The sequence below is a fragment of the Oreochromis aureus genome, linkage group 18 (genome assembly GCF_013358895.1).
Source record: "Oreochromis aureus strain Israel breed Guangdong linkage group 18, ZZ_aureus, whole genome shotgun sequence".
NCBI classification, from domain to species: Eukaryota; Metazoa; Chordata; class Actinopteri; order Cichliformes; family Cichlidae; genus Oreochromis; species Oreochromis aureus.
The window spans coordinates 16,429,270-16,449,799 of record NC_052959.1 but is presented as its reverse complement, the minus strand read 5'-3'; the positions used below and the strand labels follow the sequence as shown (position 1 = coordinate 16,449,799).

Genomic DNA, 20,530 nt, shown 5'->3' with positions numbered 1-20,530 from the left:
GAACAAACACAGCCCAAAGGAGAGCAGTATGTCTCCGGGGTACTCAAGAGTATCCAGGGGGTGGGAAGTGAGGGAGGAGATTGGGGGTGGGGGTGGGTAATTTTCAGTGTCACTGGAGAGAAAAATCACAAATGGCAAGATGCCAAATCAACCCCTCCTTCTAAATGACTTCCATGGGGAATGACAGAAGAAGCCTCTAGCAAACAATTACCTGAGCTTGAGTCAAACATATATAACTTAATGTAGAAACAAACCACTGCATTTTAACTCTGCATTTATAGCCTATTACATGGGCTGGGATGTGCCGTACTACTGTAGTTCAGGATCATATGGAAGTCGGTGTAGATATAATTAGGAACAGTGGATGGCCACTCTCAGTAACCATCTCATATCAATTTAATATTTGATTTGATTTTTTTCATGCTATTCTGAACAAATTTACTTTTCAGTTTTTAATTTTGTTATCTTTAAAAATCAAACAGTAGCTAAGTACATAGCAATAGCAAAAGCAGCAGTTAGCTGGTTACAAATGAGGGTGTCAGTGGCTGGATGTCACCAGGGAGTGGACGGAGATGTCTGCTTTACTGGCCTTACTGCTTCAACTGTCTGGAAAGGGTCTGCATGATGGCATTACAGTAGATTGCCACAGCCTGGATCCCAGTATGGCAGATGGATTGATGGGTGGCTTGAACAGCTTGGATGATTTTTGATTTATGTTGACATTTTAATGACTAGACTCTTCTGGTCTTGCAAGATCAAAAGACAGCAGTCAGTAGTTACTCAGTTATTGCTTTTGGAAGACTAGAAACAACAAATGGGCTTACAGGAAAAAATAAGATAACGTCCCAACATGAAACGTGAGTGGAACTCTGCCACAAGCAGAATAGCTCATTTTCTGATTTGTTTTCATAATTCACTATTTTCTCAACATTTTTTTCCTTTAAAAAAAAAAAAATCAGAGGGAACTGTGTTAATTTTTTCAATGGAAGCACAGTGGACTTGAAGCAAAATGTTATCCGGTTCTCTTATAAGGAACAACATTTCTTTTAAGAATAAGATGAGCATAAAAAATTTAATTAATCTCAGTGAAAACTGATAAAAAAAAGAAAATACTGAACAGCGTTCCGTGGTGTGGTGACTATAGCTTGCAGGTAGCAGCATTTACTAGTTTTCAGTTCTTCTTTACCAATGACTTGCTGTCAACGATAACAGACTATCGAATTTAAAGTGTGGATCTATTGAAACAAGCTGCCAGCAGCAGCATTATAGTACAACAGTAGTGACACAGCGCAAATCAAATGTAAGCACAAAATTAGCCTAGGTAGCATTTTCCCTGGAAATGTTAAGTATAATATGACTGCTTTACACTTTAGTTTAATAATATCTAAGTTAAGATAACTCGTCGTTCATCAACAGCCTGCACAGTATTGCCACATAAAAAATGAAAAATGTCTTCTTCCTGGCATGTTGCAACTTGGGTAGAGCTTTTCCTTAAACCCCTCCCTTTCCACCATTTGAACTGCTGTCATTTACTTGGCTAAACAATATGTAACTGCATCAGTGATTCCCATCCACCGTTTGCTCTTCCTGTCATAAGAAGTCTAACTAGCGAGTGCTCCAATGATGCTTGGGTGAGTCATTTGTTTACATTTGGGTCGTACATCACCAGCTGATAGCATCTCCTCTGTCATAGCCTGGTCGTAGTCTGTGTTTTTGGCTCAAGTACTGAAACAAGTTTGTCGTTTCCAGCTTTTGCACGAACAATTTTAAAGTACTGTGCTTTGTTGGAGGTTTTTCAATGATCCCAGTTATTACCAAATTGTCATCATAGCCGGACACCTTGTTCTCTGCCTGTCGGACATGTCTGGGTGTGCCTCATTGTTGTGTGCATTACGGAATATGAGCGTAGGACGCTGCTATAGCAATGATATCATGGAAAGACATTTATAAAAACAAAAACAAACAAACACACACACACACACACACACACACACGCACTAAAAATTGTGCTGGCATTATCAGCACAGCCCTAGTCTGTGTATTTCAGAAACTGTTGTTCTACTGGAATTGTCCTGGTAAAAATGTGTTGTCTTGTTGATGCCAAAGGTCAAAGGAGAATGGCCAGACTGTTTCCAGCTAATAGAAAGACAACACTAACTCAAATAGCCACTCATTACAACCAATGTATGCAGAGGAGCACTTCTGAAGACATAACATGTCAAACCTTGACGCAGATGGTCTACAGCAGCAGTTTGCACAGGCTTACGAAGACTGGGAAGAAATGTTGCCTGGTCTAATGAGTCTCAATTTCTGCTCCAACATTTGGATGATAGGACCACAATTTGGTGTAAACAACATGAAAGCATGTATCCATCCTGCCTTGTAACAGTTCAGACTGGTTTTAATGACAAGAAAGATATTTTCTTGTCCCTCTTTGGTCCTCTTAGTATCAAACTGAGCATCATTTAAACACCTCAGCCTGTCCGAGTTCTATTGACCATGTCGGTCACTTATGACCACATTGTATCCATTTTCACAGGGCTACTTTCAACAGAACAACAAGCAATGTTTCAAAATCATCTCAACTGGGTTTCTTGAACGTTATGAGCTCACAGTACTCAAGTGGACTCCACACTCACCGGATTTCAATCCAAAAGTGCACCTTTGATCTCATGTAGAATAGGATATCTTTATGAGAAATATGCAGACAAAGATTCTGCACCAACTGTGTGCTGCTATCGTGTCAATATGGACCAAAATCTTCTAAAGCTAAAATGGACTCTTACCCAGCACTGGGTAGGCATACCTAATAAATTGTCCAGTGAATGTATGTTATTTAAACCTGGTCAATATGATAAGAACGCATGTAAAGAACACTCATGTTCATATACTAATAACCAGCTAAAGATGTATAAAAGTACAAAAGAGGATCAAACTATTTATGAGATGACCGTGTGCTTAGTACATGGCCAACTGCTACTGTAGTAAAATTTTCATTTCTAGTATTTCTAGTATCTAATAGCAGAAACCAAGCCCAACTGAATATATGAGCAGTTATAAACCTACGATCATAACCTGAAAACATAGCTGTTGGCAGTGACGTCTTCGCACAGACCACCACACAGCATCCAGCTGTATATTATATTATGCAGAACTAATGAGATCAAATTCCAGCATTCAGACAGCCAGTTATGTCACTGACAAACGCAAAAGACTAGTGTTCGGGCCCCATACCCTGCACAACTTCCCCCCACAGTCCTACCACAGGGAGAGAGCGCAAGAGAGACGGAAAAGAAAAAAAAAAAGAAAAGGTGAAAATAATGCTCTGGTAAGTAGTCCCAGCTAGCACAGTGCTGCCTGGAAAACCCGACAAGGATCATGCTGCTCTGGAAGAGATGGACTAGCAGATGGAGCATAAGCAAATCTAGTAAATTCTAACCAATCAGGTCTACAACAGCAATTTATAGAGCGTCCACCTTTGTCACAAGTCAATACCCTCACACTTATCTATGACAATTTTAAAATTAAAACATACACCATAGAATGAAGCTGATTAGCCTGTGAGAACAATTCATTGGTCTAGAATGACGTTGTAAGTGTTCACCATGGTTTGATTACAAGTTACAGTACAGTTTAGAGGACCAGCCATCCCTCATTAGCCTGTAGGCTTTTATGACCAACGGTAATTAGAAATCGGGATGGAGTAAATTGTCTGAATTCACAAAGCTGTAATCACCGTGTTGGGGGTGTTTTATGGAATATGAGCTTGCAGTTTAGCTTTCAGGAGGTGTTTGTATCTAATTAAATGAAATCTGAGAGGGGATAAATAATTGTGGCAGAGCTAAATAAGTGTGTAATCAGCAGCCTATTCTGCAGAAATAATGACATACTTTAAAATATATACAAATTATAATTCTATTCTTGATTCTTAACAGAACCCTAGCCATTACAACACAGGTGTCGAACCCAGGCCTAGGGACGGTGTCCTGCAGGTTTTAGATGTTTCCTTGATCCAGCAGGATATAAATAAATGACCTCCTCAACGTGTCTTGATTATCCAGAAGCCTGGTAATGAACTAATCATTTGATTCAGACCACCCAGGGTTATCTAAAACAACACCGTCGAGGCCTGGAGTTCGACACCCCTGCATTTATAAATAAATCATGGTTGGTCTGTCCAGTTAAACAACGTGGTCATCCTGTCCCTGGTCATCCTTCTACTGTGGCATTAATGTATCGTCTGGATGCTTGCAGATTAAACGATCCATTGGGAGCAGGGTATTAAGATTGAATGAGAGGACAGACTGAGGAGAGAGTTAAGAACCTTGCAGGCATTATTTTACAGCTCTAAGCTGCATTGTATGTTGCTAAGGAAGTCACAGAGAAGCAGGACACCTTATACGGAGCCTAAACATCTGTGCTGGAATTACATAAAAATCAAACTGCTAAAAACCCCAAGGACTCCTACAAAGGACTTAAAGTGGTAACTTATGCAATACTAGAATGACCATAAAATATTATTTTCAGACTACTTTAAGTAAGTAGTGGTCAACCATCGCACTATTGAGTACACTGCAAAAGGCCTCCACTTTAATTCCAGGAGGAATCCAAATCCCTTTGGATTCACATAGGAGCAGTCAAAAGTAGGTTCAGACCACTTTAAATATGCCACATATAGTATAAGGATCATTTTTGGATTTAAACTGAAGGCGTTTTTCCCCAATGCTTCCTATGCACCACCTTGACATTTTTTTTAATAACATGGGATTAACTTCTAACGCTCTCTTACCAGGTAAGCACTGGATTTAATGAGCAGTAACACACAATGGGGTATTTAAGATCATGACACCTGACAGAATTTGGAGAAGAAGCAATAATAAAAGGCAAGATCAACCATTTTCCAAAGCTGGTTTTTGTGTGCTTAATTTAACATGGAAAGTTTTACCAAAAAATAAATAAACATAAAAATAAAAATAACAACTAGTGAAAGATTTTAAGTTGGCACTGTTACTATGATTTCTTAGGTTCACTGTAAAATTTCACATGCAGTGATGTACATGGTGGCAGGAGTGCAACGTTAAGTCTCACCACAACTATCTTATAACATCTTGCATAGTTTTCTGGGGTTTGTTATCAAGGAAAAAATGGTGCTTGGTGACAGAGGAAAGGAAAAACCCCCTTTTAACAGGATGAAACTTTATAAAAAAAGCAGGCTTAGGGACAGGCAGCTATTTATTGCGACCAGTTATGGTAAAGGGGGAAGACAGGACAAAGCACACATTATGGAAGAGAGCCAGGGATAAATCAAAAAAACAAACAAACAAAAAAACCAACCTAACGATTAAATACAGAGTGGTGTATAAACACAGTGAAGGAAAAAAGTAAATGAAGAAGAAACGCTCAGCACATTATAGGAAGCAGCCTAGACCAATTGGAACGTAGAGAGGGTGTCTCCAGAATCAAAATTGGGAGCTTGTTCCACAGAAGAGAGGCCTCCCATTCTACTTTAAAATATCCTAGGTACGACAAGTAAGCCCACAGTCTGAGAGCAAAGTGGTCTAACGCGGTGATACGGTACTATGAGGTCTTAGAGATAAGATGGGGCCTGATTATTTAAAAGCTTTAATGCGTTGAGAAGGATTTTAAATTAGATTTTGGATTTAAGAGGGTGATAATTAAGAAAATCTAGTATGAGAGACATAGGGATATGTCTCTAAACCCTCACCTGTGCTGTCACTAATGGGAAACGGTGAGGCGGGTAATATCAGATATTGAAAATATATAAAATTTGAAAAAAAATATGGGATTCACATTTTTTGCTAACCAATTCAGCAAGAACAGGTAATTCCCTGAGCTTTAGAAATACAAACTGATTTGAATGTCGAAAGTAAAACCTACTTTTTTCTGTTCTTAGACGTGGATAAGGGTGGTGCCTGGGGTAGGAGGGCAGCAGCATCCTTGCGCGGCCTGCCACGTGGTCGCTTGTCTGCGTGGGCAGGACTTCCTGTGGACGTGGCCCCTACACTGCTCGATGGCGGTGAGGGTCCCTGGTCAGAGGGCTCCACAGTCTTATCCTCTGATGACATTCTGAAAAACCGTTAAGAAAGACGAGGTAAGCAATGTTTGGAAAAAAATCAAACGGATGCTGATTTGCCCCCAATCTGAATTCATATTAACAGGTTTTAATATAGTACATGTCTAAGACGCTATTTTTAACTGATAAACGTGGAAATCCATTTGCTTTGAATAATTGTTTTATTTATCTGTAAACTTAAACAGCATAGTCAGAAAGCTTTTGTAGTCTTTCAAATTTTCTGCATTTTGTTCAGACGACTAAATTGGTTTTAAATTTTTATATACAACTACTCTGATACGTTATTGAAAATATTCAGACCCTGGTGGCTCAAAGTTTACTTAGGAATGATACACGCTCAGCACACCTAGGTTTTGATGCACATTGTCATTTTCAAGTCTCTCCAGAGATCCTCTATTCGGTCTGGGTTCTGCCTGGTGTACGGTATAAATAAGGTGTGTCCAAAAAGGTTAAAAATGGGTACGTCTCCCAACATATAAACTGGTACTGATAAAGGAAAAGTGTGCTGATGATGTGTAGGTAACACATTCGTACATTTTGAGAAATTTAGGTCTGAAATAGTGAGTGCAAAATCTGTCTTGCCTTATTAGTGTTTCTCACACGCACCTATTGAAATCCATTTGACAACATGTATTGTGAATAACACTTACTTCATTTTACTTCTTTGTGATTTTATCAAATTTATTTGCATTTGATTATTTTGGGGGAGTTTGAATAAGTGTGCTGTAAGTGGCTTCCTATGGAAGAATGCTACTCTGTTATACTTGGAGGTCGTTACCAATAACACTGTGCAACTAACCCCCTCAAGTGCTATTACAATTATGTCAAATTATCATTAATAATAATTATTAATATTATTAAAAGTATTATTTTTAAAAAAAAAAAAAAAAAAAAAGAAACCTCAATATCTCGACCCCCCCTTCAGTTAAAGTACCAAATAAAATTCAAGGAAATCCACCTAAATAATGCATAATAAATCCAATATTTTTCCAAAGGCCTTGAGAAATTGTGTTTAATATTTGCAATCTGAACATTGACCAAAATACTTCGAATTAAGTTCTTTGTTTTTGGGGGTGGGGGTGTTCCCCCATAAACCATTCCTGTCCTCTTCACAAATTCTGTGAAATTGCTTCATCTTTACTTTTGTTTTTACTACTGCGTTTTGTAACTGCAACTCTGTTTTTATATGTAAATTACTAATTAAGGGTGTATCTATACTCATGGCTGAAAATGAGAGAGGAAATCAGTCTTGTGCATATGCATACAATTTCAAAATGAAGATATTAAGTCATAATGAGTGCCTAGTTTCCAACAAACATGCCACTTGATTTGCAACCAAACTTCAAGCAGGCGGTCATGCAAAACTGTTACATTAACAAAACTATGACACGATACCTGGTTAATTATCTTTAAAGAAAATGTACTCAGGAGTGCGGTGACCTCTGCCAAGGGAGTACCCTGAGTCATTTATCAACTTTAAGTCCAGACTTATAGTTAATACCACGTAATTTGTTATTTTTACAGGCAACTCCAGATTATTTGCTAATTTTATATTCTTGCCGATGTTCTCTTTTTCATAAACAAGAGAATGTCTGACAATTCACTTTTATATACAGTGCCAACTCCCATCTAAAGCTGCTTCAAAGCGCTCTACATTGCAAGGTGAAGACCCTAATATATTAGAGGACCCCACCCCCAAGAATTAGTGCACATGCTTGGTAACAAGCATGTGCCTTCTTTTAACAAGAAGAGACCTTGCAAAAAAACAAACAAACAAAAACAAACAAAAAAACAGTCTCAGGGATCTGTTGTGATTGGTGGGAGGATAGAAGGGATAGAAGAAAAAAACACACGGGAAATTAACCACATACAACAGAGTGTAAAAGAAATGCTCAGTGGATCATGAGAAAAGATAATTACTGAAAGAAACTGGCATGCTAACAATTAACAGATCTTACTGAACACAAATTGATCATTTACAACTTCAGTTTTGACCTGAATACCTGCAAACACCCAATTGTATACATGGTTGCTTCATTCATCATTTAGCCAAAGGAGAAACCAAACAGTTGCCACGGACCTCAGCCAATAAGCTCATCAAACTTTAATGGTGAAGATTTAGCTTATAATAATTTGTTTGACTCATGTACAATATGCAATAGTCATCACATTCCCTCTTTTGTTTGAATCCTTTAAAAAAAAGTTGTGAAATGCAAAGTTGGTTTCTTTGGTCTATTTAAAAAAAAAAGAAAAAAAACTTTCACAGAAACGTTTGAAAGCTTACCCCAACTGCCATCTACTACTCAGTGTATCCTATGCATTCACTTTGTTGGCTAGCTGTAAACAGTATGCAAGAAACTTGTTTTGTGATAGTTGCAGCATTAGCCCGCCCACTATGCCTGCAGGGAAATGAAGTAGTGTGCTCAGGAAAACACTGCGTTGCTGTTGCACATAAAATGCAGATATTACAACTTTTTTTTGGAACACTGTCATTTCTCAAACACTGGTATTAGTCATAAATTTGTGTTTTTAAAAACAGCAGAGTGTTTCAGTATTCTTCCAGTACGTATACCATGCAAAACTACATTTTTAACAAGGCATTGCTTCAGCCTAGCCAACCTGATATAAAGACCTGATAGGTGTTTTCCAAACTTCCATTTAAAAACAATGAATGGTGATGAATGAATAATGCTCTTGGGCATTTTCATTTTCCAGAAACTTTTTGTATCTTTGCAGATCTGTTTTAACACGGTTAAATGTTAAAACTTAAAAAGACATATCCAGTGAGGATTGGCTCCAATCCATAACACCCATCTATGTAGAAGCCTGATGTTCTATTTCAGTCTTCAGTAGCATTTAATAACACTGTTTTAGTGATGTTATTGTGCCTTACTGTGTCCAAATCGATTTTTAAAAAATGAACTGAATTCATGTTAGGACTCTTGATTACATAATTACAAATAACTGGTTTTAAGCATTTTTGAGGTGGCTTATATGACCAGAGACATCTCAACCACACCAAGATTACAGTTTTGTAGTAGAAGCAAGCTAGGGGCTTAGAGAAAATCAAAAAATTCAACGGGGCCAAAAATTGTTTGTTAGCTTTTGACTATTATAAGTACAGTGCAGTAGGATTTCTGCTTCTTACTCAAAGCCATCTGTAATCACTCCACATACAGCCAGTCCACATTTTCTATTCTTTGCAACCCACACACTGAAGAAAAAGCCACTACAAAGCACTCAATGGTAAACAATGGGAATACTGCCCTTTACTTGTATTTAACAATACAAAGTAATTTTGAAATGGCAGGATTGTAATGGTAAATGGACTATGATTCTAGTAAGACTAGAAATAAATGAACTTAAGTTTGGATAGACCATTTATAGCCATGCTTAGGTTCCTGCAAACTTGATGTTTCTGGTGAAGTTTAAAACCAGTTTGTAAGAAAAACTTTACAGCTGCAACAAAATACTGGGTTGACTGTCAGCATCACAAAGAATAAAAGTTCCAGAGTAGCTGTTTTATTTAAATGTGTTTTTATTTTTTAATTATGATAATAATAATAATAATAATAATAATAATAATAATACATGCATGGGGGATTAATATACCTGATCACAGAAAGATGCAAATTCCATTGAGATTAAAAATGTCAACACCTCTTATGCGTTATGGTTAAAATAGTGGAGACGTTTAACAAAAGCTATGTCTTTCTGCAGTTTTCTACACACTTGGTTATACTGAAAAAGAAAACAAATAGTCAACAACCCATTAACACCTTAAAGCAATGTACTTTAAAAATTTGTGAGCAACTTTTAATTAAAATAGCAAAAACAAACACTTGAGTCTAAAGGTGTGATGTACACCCTGCTATATATGCTATAGACATTGGAGAGTTTGTAAACAATGGTGTCACAGCCATTCAGCATAACAACTCTGTGACAATACCATTCTTAAATATACTCCTGAATATTTTTCAGCTTACTATTTGTTAGGGTACTGACCAAGTTTTATCAGCTCTACCGAGTACTGATTCACACTAAATCAATCAGTGTAAATTTTGGTACTGAAGCATAACTGGGTTAAAAGAAGAAAGAGAGCGAGGATGCATAACATCACTCGTGTGACATGTGAAGACTCGACACCGGACAGGGCAATGGCGGTGGGGAGCTAAAAGCAGTTTCAGCCGTGGTTACACCTTTTAAAACTCAACTGCACAATATCTGTACAAAATGCAAAGCTGGTCATGGCAACACATCTACTCTGAGAAAACACCTGGTAAAACACAAAATACATCTAAAAGCCGAAGAGTGTATTATATTTGATAGCCTGAAAGCAAATTCAACAAAGGACCCGCAGCTACCTACGAATCCCGGGAATGATGGCCAAAGTCTGAAAGAGATATTGACAGCTTAATCAGGTAATTAGGCTATTTTCCCCCTCTTGTAGTGATTGTCATTTTAATTTAGCATTTTTTCACTGGCTGCACTGAAATTTCTCATCAGCATGCTATTTACAGTAAACACATTATGTGGTACAGCATGTCCAAAATCTTGATTTGTGACCATAACTAACAGTAGGCCAAATATTACCATTTAATATAATATGCAAACACTGTGACATGAACACTGTCGTAAAACTAACCAAGGTAGCTGGCGACAGCATGCATGTACAATTTTATAAGAGAAGAATTTGAATTTATTTTAAAACAAGCACTAAAAAAAGTTAACATTTGGTAGGGGTATCAAATTCCAAGTACCTGTATAAATTCAGACATGAAGGGTACCCAGCCCTGGTTATATTCTGTAAAAATTGTTTCCACATTGGCACATACAGGACAATGTGGCCAATATATCTGACATCAAATCATGCAAAGCTCAGTACTGCTAAATTAAAGAAAAGATGTACTGGCAAGCAATAAAAAAAACATGCCAATTGACTCTGAAATACATACATATCGAGTTTTGCGTTTTCATCTGTAATCAAAGTAATCCAAGCTATAGATGTTTTCTTTTCTACTCTCAGCACTCTTAAATACAAATCATATTCACCCCTGTACACACACATTCATATAGCTTTATTCATTAACTTTAACCTCATTATACTAGAGTTGGAGCATTCGATTGCTTTATTAATTGAGTAATCTATTGATTATTCCGTTGATTAATTGGAAAGAATTAGGAAAATACTTTTTTCTTATTAATGAGCAATAATAAATATTGAAAAGAAAAACCACAGGTTTTTCAGAATGAACTGCTCTTTTTTCCATTTTAGTAATTGCAAAGTTTTGAAGTTTAACTTCAATCAACATCTGTTAAAAAACAAACAAAGTTATGATGGTGTAGTCATTAATTAATATAATAATAATTCTGTGTCCAACCTAACAACCCCCAGGCCCGTGGCTCTGAGTTTTTCTGGTCCATGTACATTTTTTTTTTTTTTTTTTTAAAGGCATTATTATTATTATTAAATATTAAATCAATTTCATTAATATAAAATTTATTTCACTTTTAATCTGAAAAATGTTACAAAAGCCTTATGGTCTGGTACACCCCATGCACCCCTTTAGACTCAGTATTGTTTGTTGCACATGTGTCTTCCACGTAAAATAGGACAGCTGACATCAACCTTTAGCAAGCTGTATAGTTTAAACATGCTGTCAGACTAGGTTAACAGTTCATCTGCATGTTTTAATACAACCTCTGGCAGCACACTGAAGATTTTTCGCTGTGTAAAACAAACAGCCAGGGACGGAGCAGCTTCAAAGTTTGCTTTTCTTCAAGTCAGAGGTTGCTGATCAGGTGCTTTGAAGCACTCCTGCTAGCTTTTTACCAATGAAGGTTTTAATGGCGATTACAGGAACAGTGCTGCAGTTTTAGAGCAGCCTGAGCTCACCGTCTCGGTAACAGCTCCGCCTCTTTGTTCTTCTTGTGTGTGTGTGTGTGTGTGTGTGTGTGTGTGTGTGTGTGTGTGTGTGTGTGTGTGTGTGTGTGTGTGTGTGTGTGTGTGTGTGTGTATTACTCAAATAGTTGCAGCCATACTTTGTATCTACATGCACTGACAAACTCTGTTGGCTACATCAGAGGCAATTCATAAGCATAGTCCTCAACATGTGGACTTGAGGAGTCCGGGACTGAAGTACTAAACTTTGTACATAACATGCTCTATGTCCTGAGCCACAGCCACTCCAATACTGACGAATCACATTTTGCTTTCATGTGGCAATATCAATGTGGAAAGCAAATTAAAACAAATAAATAACAAATGTATTGGCCAAAGAGCAGAATCCTTCAACCAATATCTTATGACAAGTGTTTTAAATGCCACTTTATAGTTCGGAGAAGCTGTGGCAGGTCGTCTACCAATCAGAAGGTTTGTGGCTCGATTCCCTGGTTACTCCAGTCTGCAGGTCGAAGAATCCTTGGACAAGATACTGAACCTCAGGTTGCCCCCTGATGCATCCATCACAGTGATGTTAGCTCAGATATGTTTAAAACACTACTACTACTACTAATAAAATGTAGTAACAGTGCTCAGTTAAATACTAGTGGAAATCAATTATGACGTCCCCCTGCTACACTGGAACCCCTATCACACTGGCTGATGTCTCTAGAGGTTAAGCCATCAGAATACAGCCCAGCATACCTTAAAGTCTTTTAGTGACTGAGATTTTAAAGAGCCAGAATATGATATAAGGGCACATGATCTATAGCTCAAACTGTTTTCATTATTGTTTGTATGGGATATACTGATATAACTTTTTTGATTTCTGACAGGTTGACTACAGATTTCTGCCCATATAGAGTGCAAGTGCTAAATTTAAAGGCTGAAGTCCTTTAATGTGTAAGCCAACATGAAACAAAATTAAATGCTGCAAAAAAAAGTTGAAAAATACATTCAAGAACAGAGTTTTATCGCATTTGTATTTATTGGTAAAATAATAAAGGACAGGTCCAACATCCATTTTATTTTCTCTTTATTCATTTAAAATATTCACCAAACTTATTTGCATTAGTTTCACTTCAATTCAGTGTGAAAATCATTACAGTGAGTGCACTATGGCCATTTACAGTCACGCTAGTTTCTTTTTTCGCACTTTAAGTTCTTCTTTCCGAAACGTCGCCTGTGAAGTGGTGCTGAAATAATATTAATGGAGTTAATGATAAAACATTGTGTTACGATACATGCAAGAAGCATTACACTGAATATACAGCAAAAGAGAGGAGCCAACAGCGAATTAACTGCCGTGTCCTGAACTCATGAGATCCGTCAACTCACTTGACTACAATAGACAAATAGGTCAAAAAGTATCCAAATATACAAAGAAAAGCTGCTGGTGGTGCAGCTATCCAACCAACGGCCTTCAGTTCTTAGTGTTTCCCGTGATACATTAGCTACACTGCTAGCAACTGATGCACTGCAGCAGCAGCATGACAGGGTAAACAAAGAGCATAAACAAGAATAAAAATTAAAAGATCAGCCGCAAAGATCATCGTTTATCTAGCTTTCCAAGTAAGGGTCCCACTGATATGGGGCTGGGCAATTCAACAAAACCCAACATTCAGAACCTCTAATCCACATAATCTTGACCATGTCTGTCATTTAATTTTGTATTAAATTCTGTTAATACTTAGTTATCATTCACAGTTTTCTTTAAAACACACTACCGAGTGTGTTCTCCAGTCCAGTGTGCAGTACGGAAAATTAGCACCATGTCCATTGACTGGACACATTTTGTGCTTTAGTAAATACAACATAAAACAAAAAGGAAAAACTGTTGCAGACCAAAAGTAATACCACCAATCTCTTACACCTTGAACACAATCATATTACTGAAAAAGATATGCTCAGCTACTAAAACTGGGATATTTACAATACAAACCTGGTGAACTATATGCCTCTGCATGTGTAATAATCATTTACTAGTCAAGAAGTCAATTAATCTGGACGCCTTACAACCTTAGCTTGGCATCTGATCCAAATATTTTTGCATCCCTGGTGTTTGTTCATTTCTCTCTCTTGTTCATAGCGTCTTAACAATGAGTGAGGTAACTGTTCCATTCTGATATTAGCTGTAGTCTACTATGTCAGCTAGAGCAAAAGAGATAAAATTGAAGGGGTTTGACCAAAGAAGCACCCTTGGTCTTGTTCTTTGCTGCTCTACTATGATGTGAAAAGTGGATGAATTAAATTTTTAGTAGTGCACCCTTTCCTTATGGCTGTAGCCAGAGGACCAGGCTTTGCACATCCTGTCGATAGCCGATGAACTGCCAGGTTGAATTAAAAGACACTCAAATGAAGATTCTTGAGACTGCCACTTCAAACCATTCAATGATACTAGTGCAGCATAAGAACACATCTGCATGTATTATCTTCCTCCACTCTTTAGTTTTTTTTGTTTGTTTTTTTTAAATAAATTCATCACCAGTTACTAGCATTTGCCTGGACACGCATCTTCTATACAAATCTTCTGAGTGGAGCAGCATAATAAGACTTCATGGAGATTCATAATTTCCATGTCAGAATAAGCGCTGCTGTAATAGATGCTTGTGTAGATCTGGATCTGGTCTGCATGTGTACATGAATATTATGAACACCTGAATCTGGCTACAGTAAGTGTTGCAAAACAAGTCTTTTTATCATTATTGAAAGTAACATGGTTGTACGAGAGGTACAGAACTTTGTTTATCTGAAATAATATTACACTGCTATGACCTTCTCAGCGGCCATTTCCAGATGTTCATCCGACCCAGCCCATTTAGGGCACAAAGAGCAGACTTGCCTTGCGTATAAGTAATACTGCAGTCTATACGGGATGCATAATGGCTTGTACACAATTTCTACTTGAAGCATTTTTAATAAGGCTTCAAATTTCTTATGCAGACATTTTGCTTGACTGTGCATTGTGAGCAGAATACTGTCAAAATCTGACTTCATTGCAATACCTTGTTGTGTTAACCCAGTTCACACAATAATGGCTGATGGCTTTCACTGTATTGCCTGTGTGGACAAGGACAAAGTTAAGTGGTTTGTGAGGAAACCTGAGAAAGTACTGTGTTTTACACACCCCCACCCTGGGTGTACTGATCAGTTATATTAAGAACTATTCAACAGTACATAGTGACTGATTTTAGCATTTTTTTAATGCATGCAAGAACAACATCATTGCAGTGTCAACCGTAACATTTTTCATTTACAACACTACTCCCCAGGCTAGAAGATCAGTCTTTTACCGAAACCCCTGTATATTTTACAAGACTGTGAAAAAAAGAAGATAAGCCAATTTTAAATCCTTTGTATACTGCTGGGTACCTTAATGTACAACAATAGCAACATATCAGTTTTGGGGATATCACAATACTACACTACCACCAATGGATTACAAAGAAGCCATATGACAATCATGAGAGAGAAAGAGACAGCTGCTGCCAGCTTTCGTCCAACTTTACAAAATGTTTGCCAAATTTAGGGATCGAGCAGCTTTTCTTTTTCCTTAAGTTCAGCAACGAGTGATATTGCAGTCAATTCTGGAAAAACTTTTTTTTTTTACTCCACCTTGCTTCATTGCTTTGGTCACAGCATTGACTCTTTATTGCCCACTGTAAATGTCACAAAGGATACCGCTTGTCATCTCCACTGCTTTATCAACTGTTTGATAAAGTTTTCAAGGTGCTTGGGCTGAATGTTGAATATTTTTCATTTATACACATGGTCTTAAGGCCTTGCAGTCCAAATCCATCTTTCTTTAGGCACAAGTGTGAGTGAAATGCTGTCATTTTTTAATCCAGCACCACCAGCATTGTCTTTTGCACATGTTTTCTTTAATGATCCTCTAATGTGGAAACAAACAAGAAAGAAAACACAGTGAAATACTTGTTAGTGAGCGTTCACTTTAACCAATTTGTCTTGGAGGTTAATTGGTTAACTGTGACTGGTGGAAACACCGTAACTGAACTAGTACCTGGGAAATAAACTTGCCCATTATTCCTTTGACAAGTCCACAGGTTATGTCGAATCTTGCACTGATTTACCAGCAGACAATCCCAAATCAGCAACACAGTTTTCCTTGTCAAGCTGGAGCTGCTATTAAGGGGGTTATTTATATTATTCCTTGCCAAGACTAGTCTTAGGTGATGTCTTAGCAAGGACTAAGACATCGCCACTGTCTTGGACTGCAGGTGGCAACCACAGTTGTCCTTCTAATGCAGAAAACGGCTGTAAACTGCAGCAATATTTTAAAAAGAACCGGCTCATCCACTACACTGAGCTTACCCAGGCAGCAGAGCACAACAAAGACCATCATCTCCAGCTATAGTCCAAGACGCTGCAATTTTGAGTGCATCCGCAGGATGAGACTGATTTGAAGCAGTTGATTATATAATTCATTAAAATGAGCGTAGCTCTTCTCACTCAAAACTTGACTGAGCTCAAGCACTCAACTGTATACTGAAACCCCAGCTTATATCTAGGGTAAACCACGTACCTGATAGTATCAACATCAAACACTTTTGGTCAGTTTTTTTATTCATTTTTGAAATAAGCATCGCACAGACAGAAAATGTGCACAATTTTGCGACACATACTAAATAATAAAAGCAAACTCATTCCAAACTGCAGACCCATAGTCCTTTGGTCAGTAAAACATAAAATTGTGTCTCATCAATCCCCATTATGTGCAGTCACAGCACTCCACATCTATATAATAATGTCAATGAGGATACATGCAGTTCCAGATTTAATACATGCGATCATAATAAACTGTGCTACATTAAACCTTTTTAAATTCAGTGCCATCCATGCATTAAACACCGCAGACAGTGTGGTCAGAAATGGCTTAAATTATTAGTTAGGCTTTTTCAGTGACTCAGAAGAGATCTCACTTTGACAAACACCACCTTTCGCTGCTAGTCTGTGGCAATTCAACATCTTTCTATCAATTATATTGATTCCAACAGCCTTTAAGACGTCGTCCAACACCAAAACTGAACACAAAATACAAACCCTCTATAATAATGTTGAGACTGCACAAACCCCAAGTTAGGAATGTTACCTCTGAGATAAAAAACCTGAAGACATTGTCTCTTTAAACACTGTAGGATCCGATATGATAAGAAGTCGTCGGATAAGGACAATTTTGTACAACAAGCAAAGGCTCAAAGGTGATGAGAACTTTACTTGGGGCATCTGAGGTTAAGATCCGGTAACTACAAGGCAGTCACGACCACCACGGGAGCAGCTGAAAACATGCTAACGTTAGCTTTTGTTGACCGAAGCTTGGGCACAAAGCAGCTGCATCCAGCTAACGACTGCTAGCTTGTTGTGCTCAACTCTGTCGCCTTTTCTTCGTCGACCACAGACAAAAGTAACGTTGACGTCGACTAAATTTAACAGAAATTGGAAAAATAAACGAAGCCATTTATCATAGTTAACAACCGAAAGAGGACTGTACTTGGCTTTAGAGCCATTATCCCGTAAGACAACTTTGAAAGAGAGGGCCATCTATAGCAAACAGGTTACCTATGGTTGCAGTTAGTTGTCCAACTCATACTTGCAACTAACGCCTACGCCAAAACACTGAAAAACGCTTCACCTCTTTGTTTTCCCAATCCTAGTGTTAAACATGTCCATGGCTCATAGAAAACTTGTCGAGCGACCTTAAAAAACACTACCCCTCCTTATAGCCAGCTTCAAACCGGGTGCAAGGCAAAGGGGAGCATTTGAGCCCAACACACACACACACAAAGGCTCGGTCTATTCAATGAAACGGAACTATTCTAGGGAACTACAATGATGCACAAAAAGTGAAAACGATACGTTACACAACCACCCAGGTTCTGGTTTCTTTCTCTTTTAGTTTCCAACTAACGATAGCCGTGTGTTTTTGCACTGAATAGTGCAGTAAATGCGTTAATATTTGCTTATATGGCACCCATGAAATGTTCAATTGAATGTTCCGTTCCGTTGAATAGTCTGAGTCATGAAAGCCAAGGCGGCGACAAACCCCCAACATCAGACTGGAGAAGGATAAGGTTGGCTCAGCCTTACGTGAAAAGGTAAATTCCCAACAAACTCAGCTTACATTGAAGGAAAAGGCCAAAGAGGCAAATATAGCTTACCTTCCAGCCCTATGAATAGAGAGTTATCCTCTTCATGTCCAAAATAAGGGGGATGAAACGTCGCACTTATCACCCAGCTAGCTAGCAAGCTAATGGAGCTAGCTAGCCTCTCTCCAATGAAGCAACACCGCAGTTCTCAAAAATGCACAACGCATATCATTATATTCCAGCGCTGCAATGTTATTCCCAACTTTGCCCATTTGATGGAGAAGCGGATGATGTAAATCCAACAGAAAACCGCTTCATTGGCACACGCATCTGCGGGGATCACTTTCCTTTCTCCAATGACAGCTGTCGTCGCACGAGTTCGGCTTATATAGCTAGTTGGTGTTAGCCACCCAAGTCGACAGCCAATAATTTTACCATTAACGTGTAAACATAACGACCTCGAAATCCAAGCGGCTGCTAAAGTCAATGCTCCGTGAGCCAAACTTTAAGTAGGAATCCTCGGGGTAAAGTGTAGCGACCCGCAAAGCAACAGAAAAAAAAAAAAAAGCTGGATGCCGACCGCTGGGGGTTGGCAACTGGTTCTATTTTCTTCAGCTGCGACAAGCTGCGGGACCAAGCGGCCAGTTTAGGAGAGACTCACAGTCATCCTGCCACGCAGTAACAACCGCCTCCAAAAGACATGTAAAAACAAACATTAGCTTGCCAAAAACAACATCTCGCCTGCCGCACTGACCGAGCTGCAAAATGATTATGAAATAGCACAAAATTAAGTTGAAGATGACGCTTCGGGGCGCTCTGTAACGGTGGCCATATCTAATGATAAGTGGCACCGAAGCACAGCCCCCCCTCTCCAGGCTCCTCAAAAACTAGATCCGCCTCCTCCTCCCCCCGAACAGCACAACTACGGGGCACAAATCTTTCAGAATCGACGGGGCTCGCCGAGAAAGGGATGTTTCGCGAGTGTGAGGCGTGTTTAAAAAGACCGATTAGAAGACGCAACGAGAAATAGCAGATAAACCGTTTTACAATTTCTTCAAAATACTCTCTGACCCTGCGGAGGGATATAAGCATTTAGTAAATAAAATAATGGCTAGGGAGGGCCCGAAAAGATGGAGCCTGGATTTTTTTCCGTTTTGGAGTTGGAGCTGTTAGAAACCATTGGTGCTTGAGCTCATGCAAATCTTTGCCAGCTGTAGCTATAGAGAATCCAACAGTCGGAAGGCTTCCTCATAGCCGGGGGAAAATACACAAAAAATGGATTAACTTTAATACGCCATGGAGCTGGTGGTTTAGGCTGAATGCGAATGTACCTCAGCTGCTCCCATACGACGGCGTCTCTACTCCTGCTTTATACCCCCTACACACACACAAACACACGCCCAGTATACAGATTTAAGCGTTGCATTATGTGTTAGATAAAGGTACTCAACAAACCGGCCGACCCACCGTACATTCAGGGGTTAACTTTCGGAAAAGACCCCAGGGGTCGGCTTTCAGCGGCTGTAGATAATATGTAATAGAGGCAGAGAATGTTGTGTCTCTGGTTAGATTTTGCTTTCGATTTTAAGGCTCACTTAACTACAACTTACCAGAGTTTCTTCGAGTGAAGCCCCTCAGAAAATTAACTGGAAATAAACGCAGCCCTATTCCTTTAAATGGTAAACCTTGGCACCTCCTTCCTAAACTGAGAGCTCCCCCTGCTGGCTAATCTAAAGTGTTTATTATTATTGTTATTGTTATTATTATTATCATTATTATTATTATTATTATTATTATTATTAGTGTTGTTGGTAGCAATCATTTCGACATAGTTCAAATAAATCGCGCATTAAAAAATGTGGCAAATTAAAGCAAGCACTCGGAAAATCAGAGAAATATAATGACTGTAGAGGCTTTTAAGGTGTGTATAAGGCAGATATGTGCAATTGTATTTGCAGTAATTAACTCTTAACTCCACTGATCATCAGTGGGAGTATCTGCATGTTAGACAAGCCACCATCACTGGTATCAACACACCAAATGAGGGAGTGTGCTTTGTAAGAATGGTTTTCGTCCTTACAGTAGAATTACAGAGACAATGCAAAGCAGCACAGAAACTGTTTTCCAGGGCTTCTCCTTTACATAATCACTCATTAGTTTGTTTACTCTCAATAGTGAGCTCTGGGCTACAGAGTCAGAAATCTAGAATAATTTGTCTAACAGCACAATAGAGGTTGTGTATTATAATCCATGTGTGTTATCACATATGCAAGAGACAGCCAAACAGGCAACCTAAAAGCATGGAATCTGATAATGCTAACAATACATCAAGCAAATATAAACGAGAACAAAGGGCAGGGAGGACTAACCTGAACATCTACAATACAGGCA

General features: G+C 38.5%; 1 protein-coding gene across 7 annotated transcripts in view; it reads right to left on the bottom strand.

The window, feature by feature from the left end:
* Positions 1-18,983, bottom strand: part of LOC116316974 (histone-lysine N-methyltransferase 2C-like) — a 79,445-nt gene extending 60,462 nt beyond the window's left edge. For 6 of the 7 annotated variants that reach the window (XM_039602730.1, XM_039602731.1, XM_039602734.1 and 3 more), the window contains exons 1-2: positions 18,212-18,983; positions 5,899-6,087 (exon numbers count right to left, since the gene is read on the bottom strand). In XM_039602730.1, coding sequence (XP_039458664.1) covers positions 5,899-6,086 — 188 coding nt within the window. In that variant the 5' untranslated portion in view covers position 6,087; positions 18,212-18,983. The remainder of the gene's footprint in view (positions 1-5,898; positions 6,088-18,211) is intronic. The other variant, XM_039602737.1, reaches the window with a different exon arrangement.
* Positions 18,984-20,530: the final 1,547 nt, after the last annotated feature.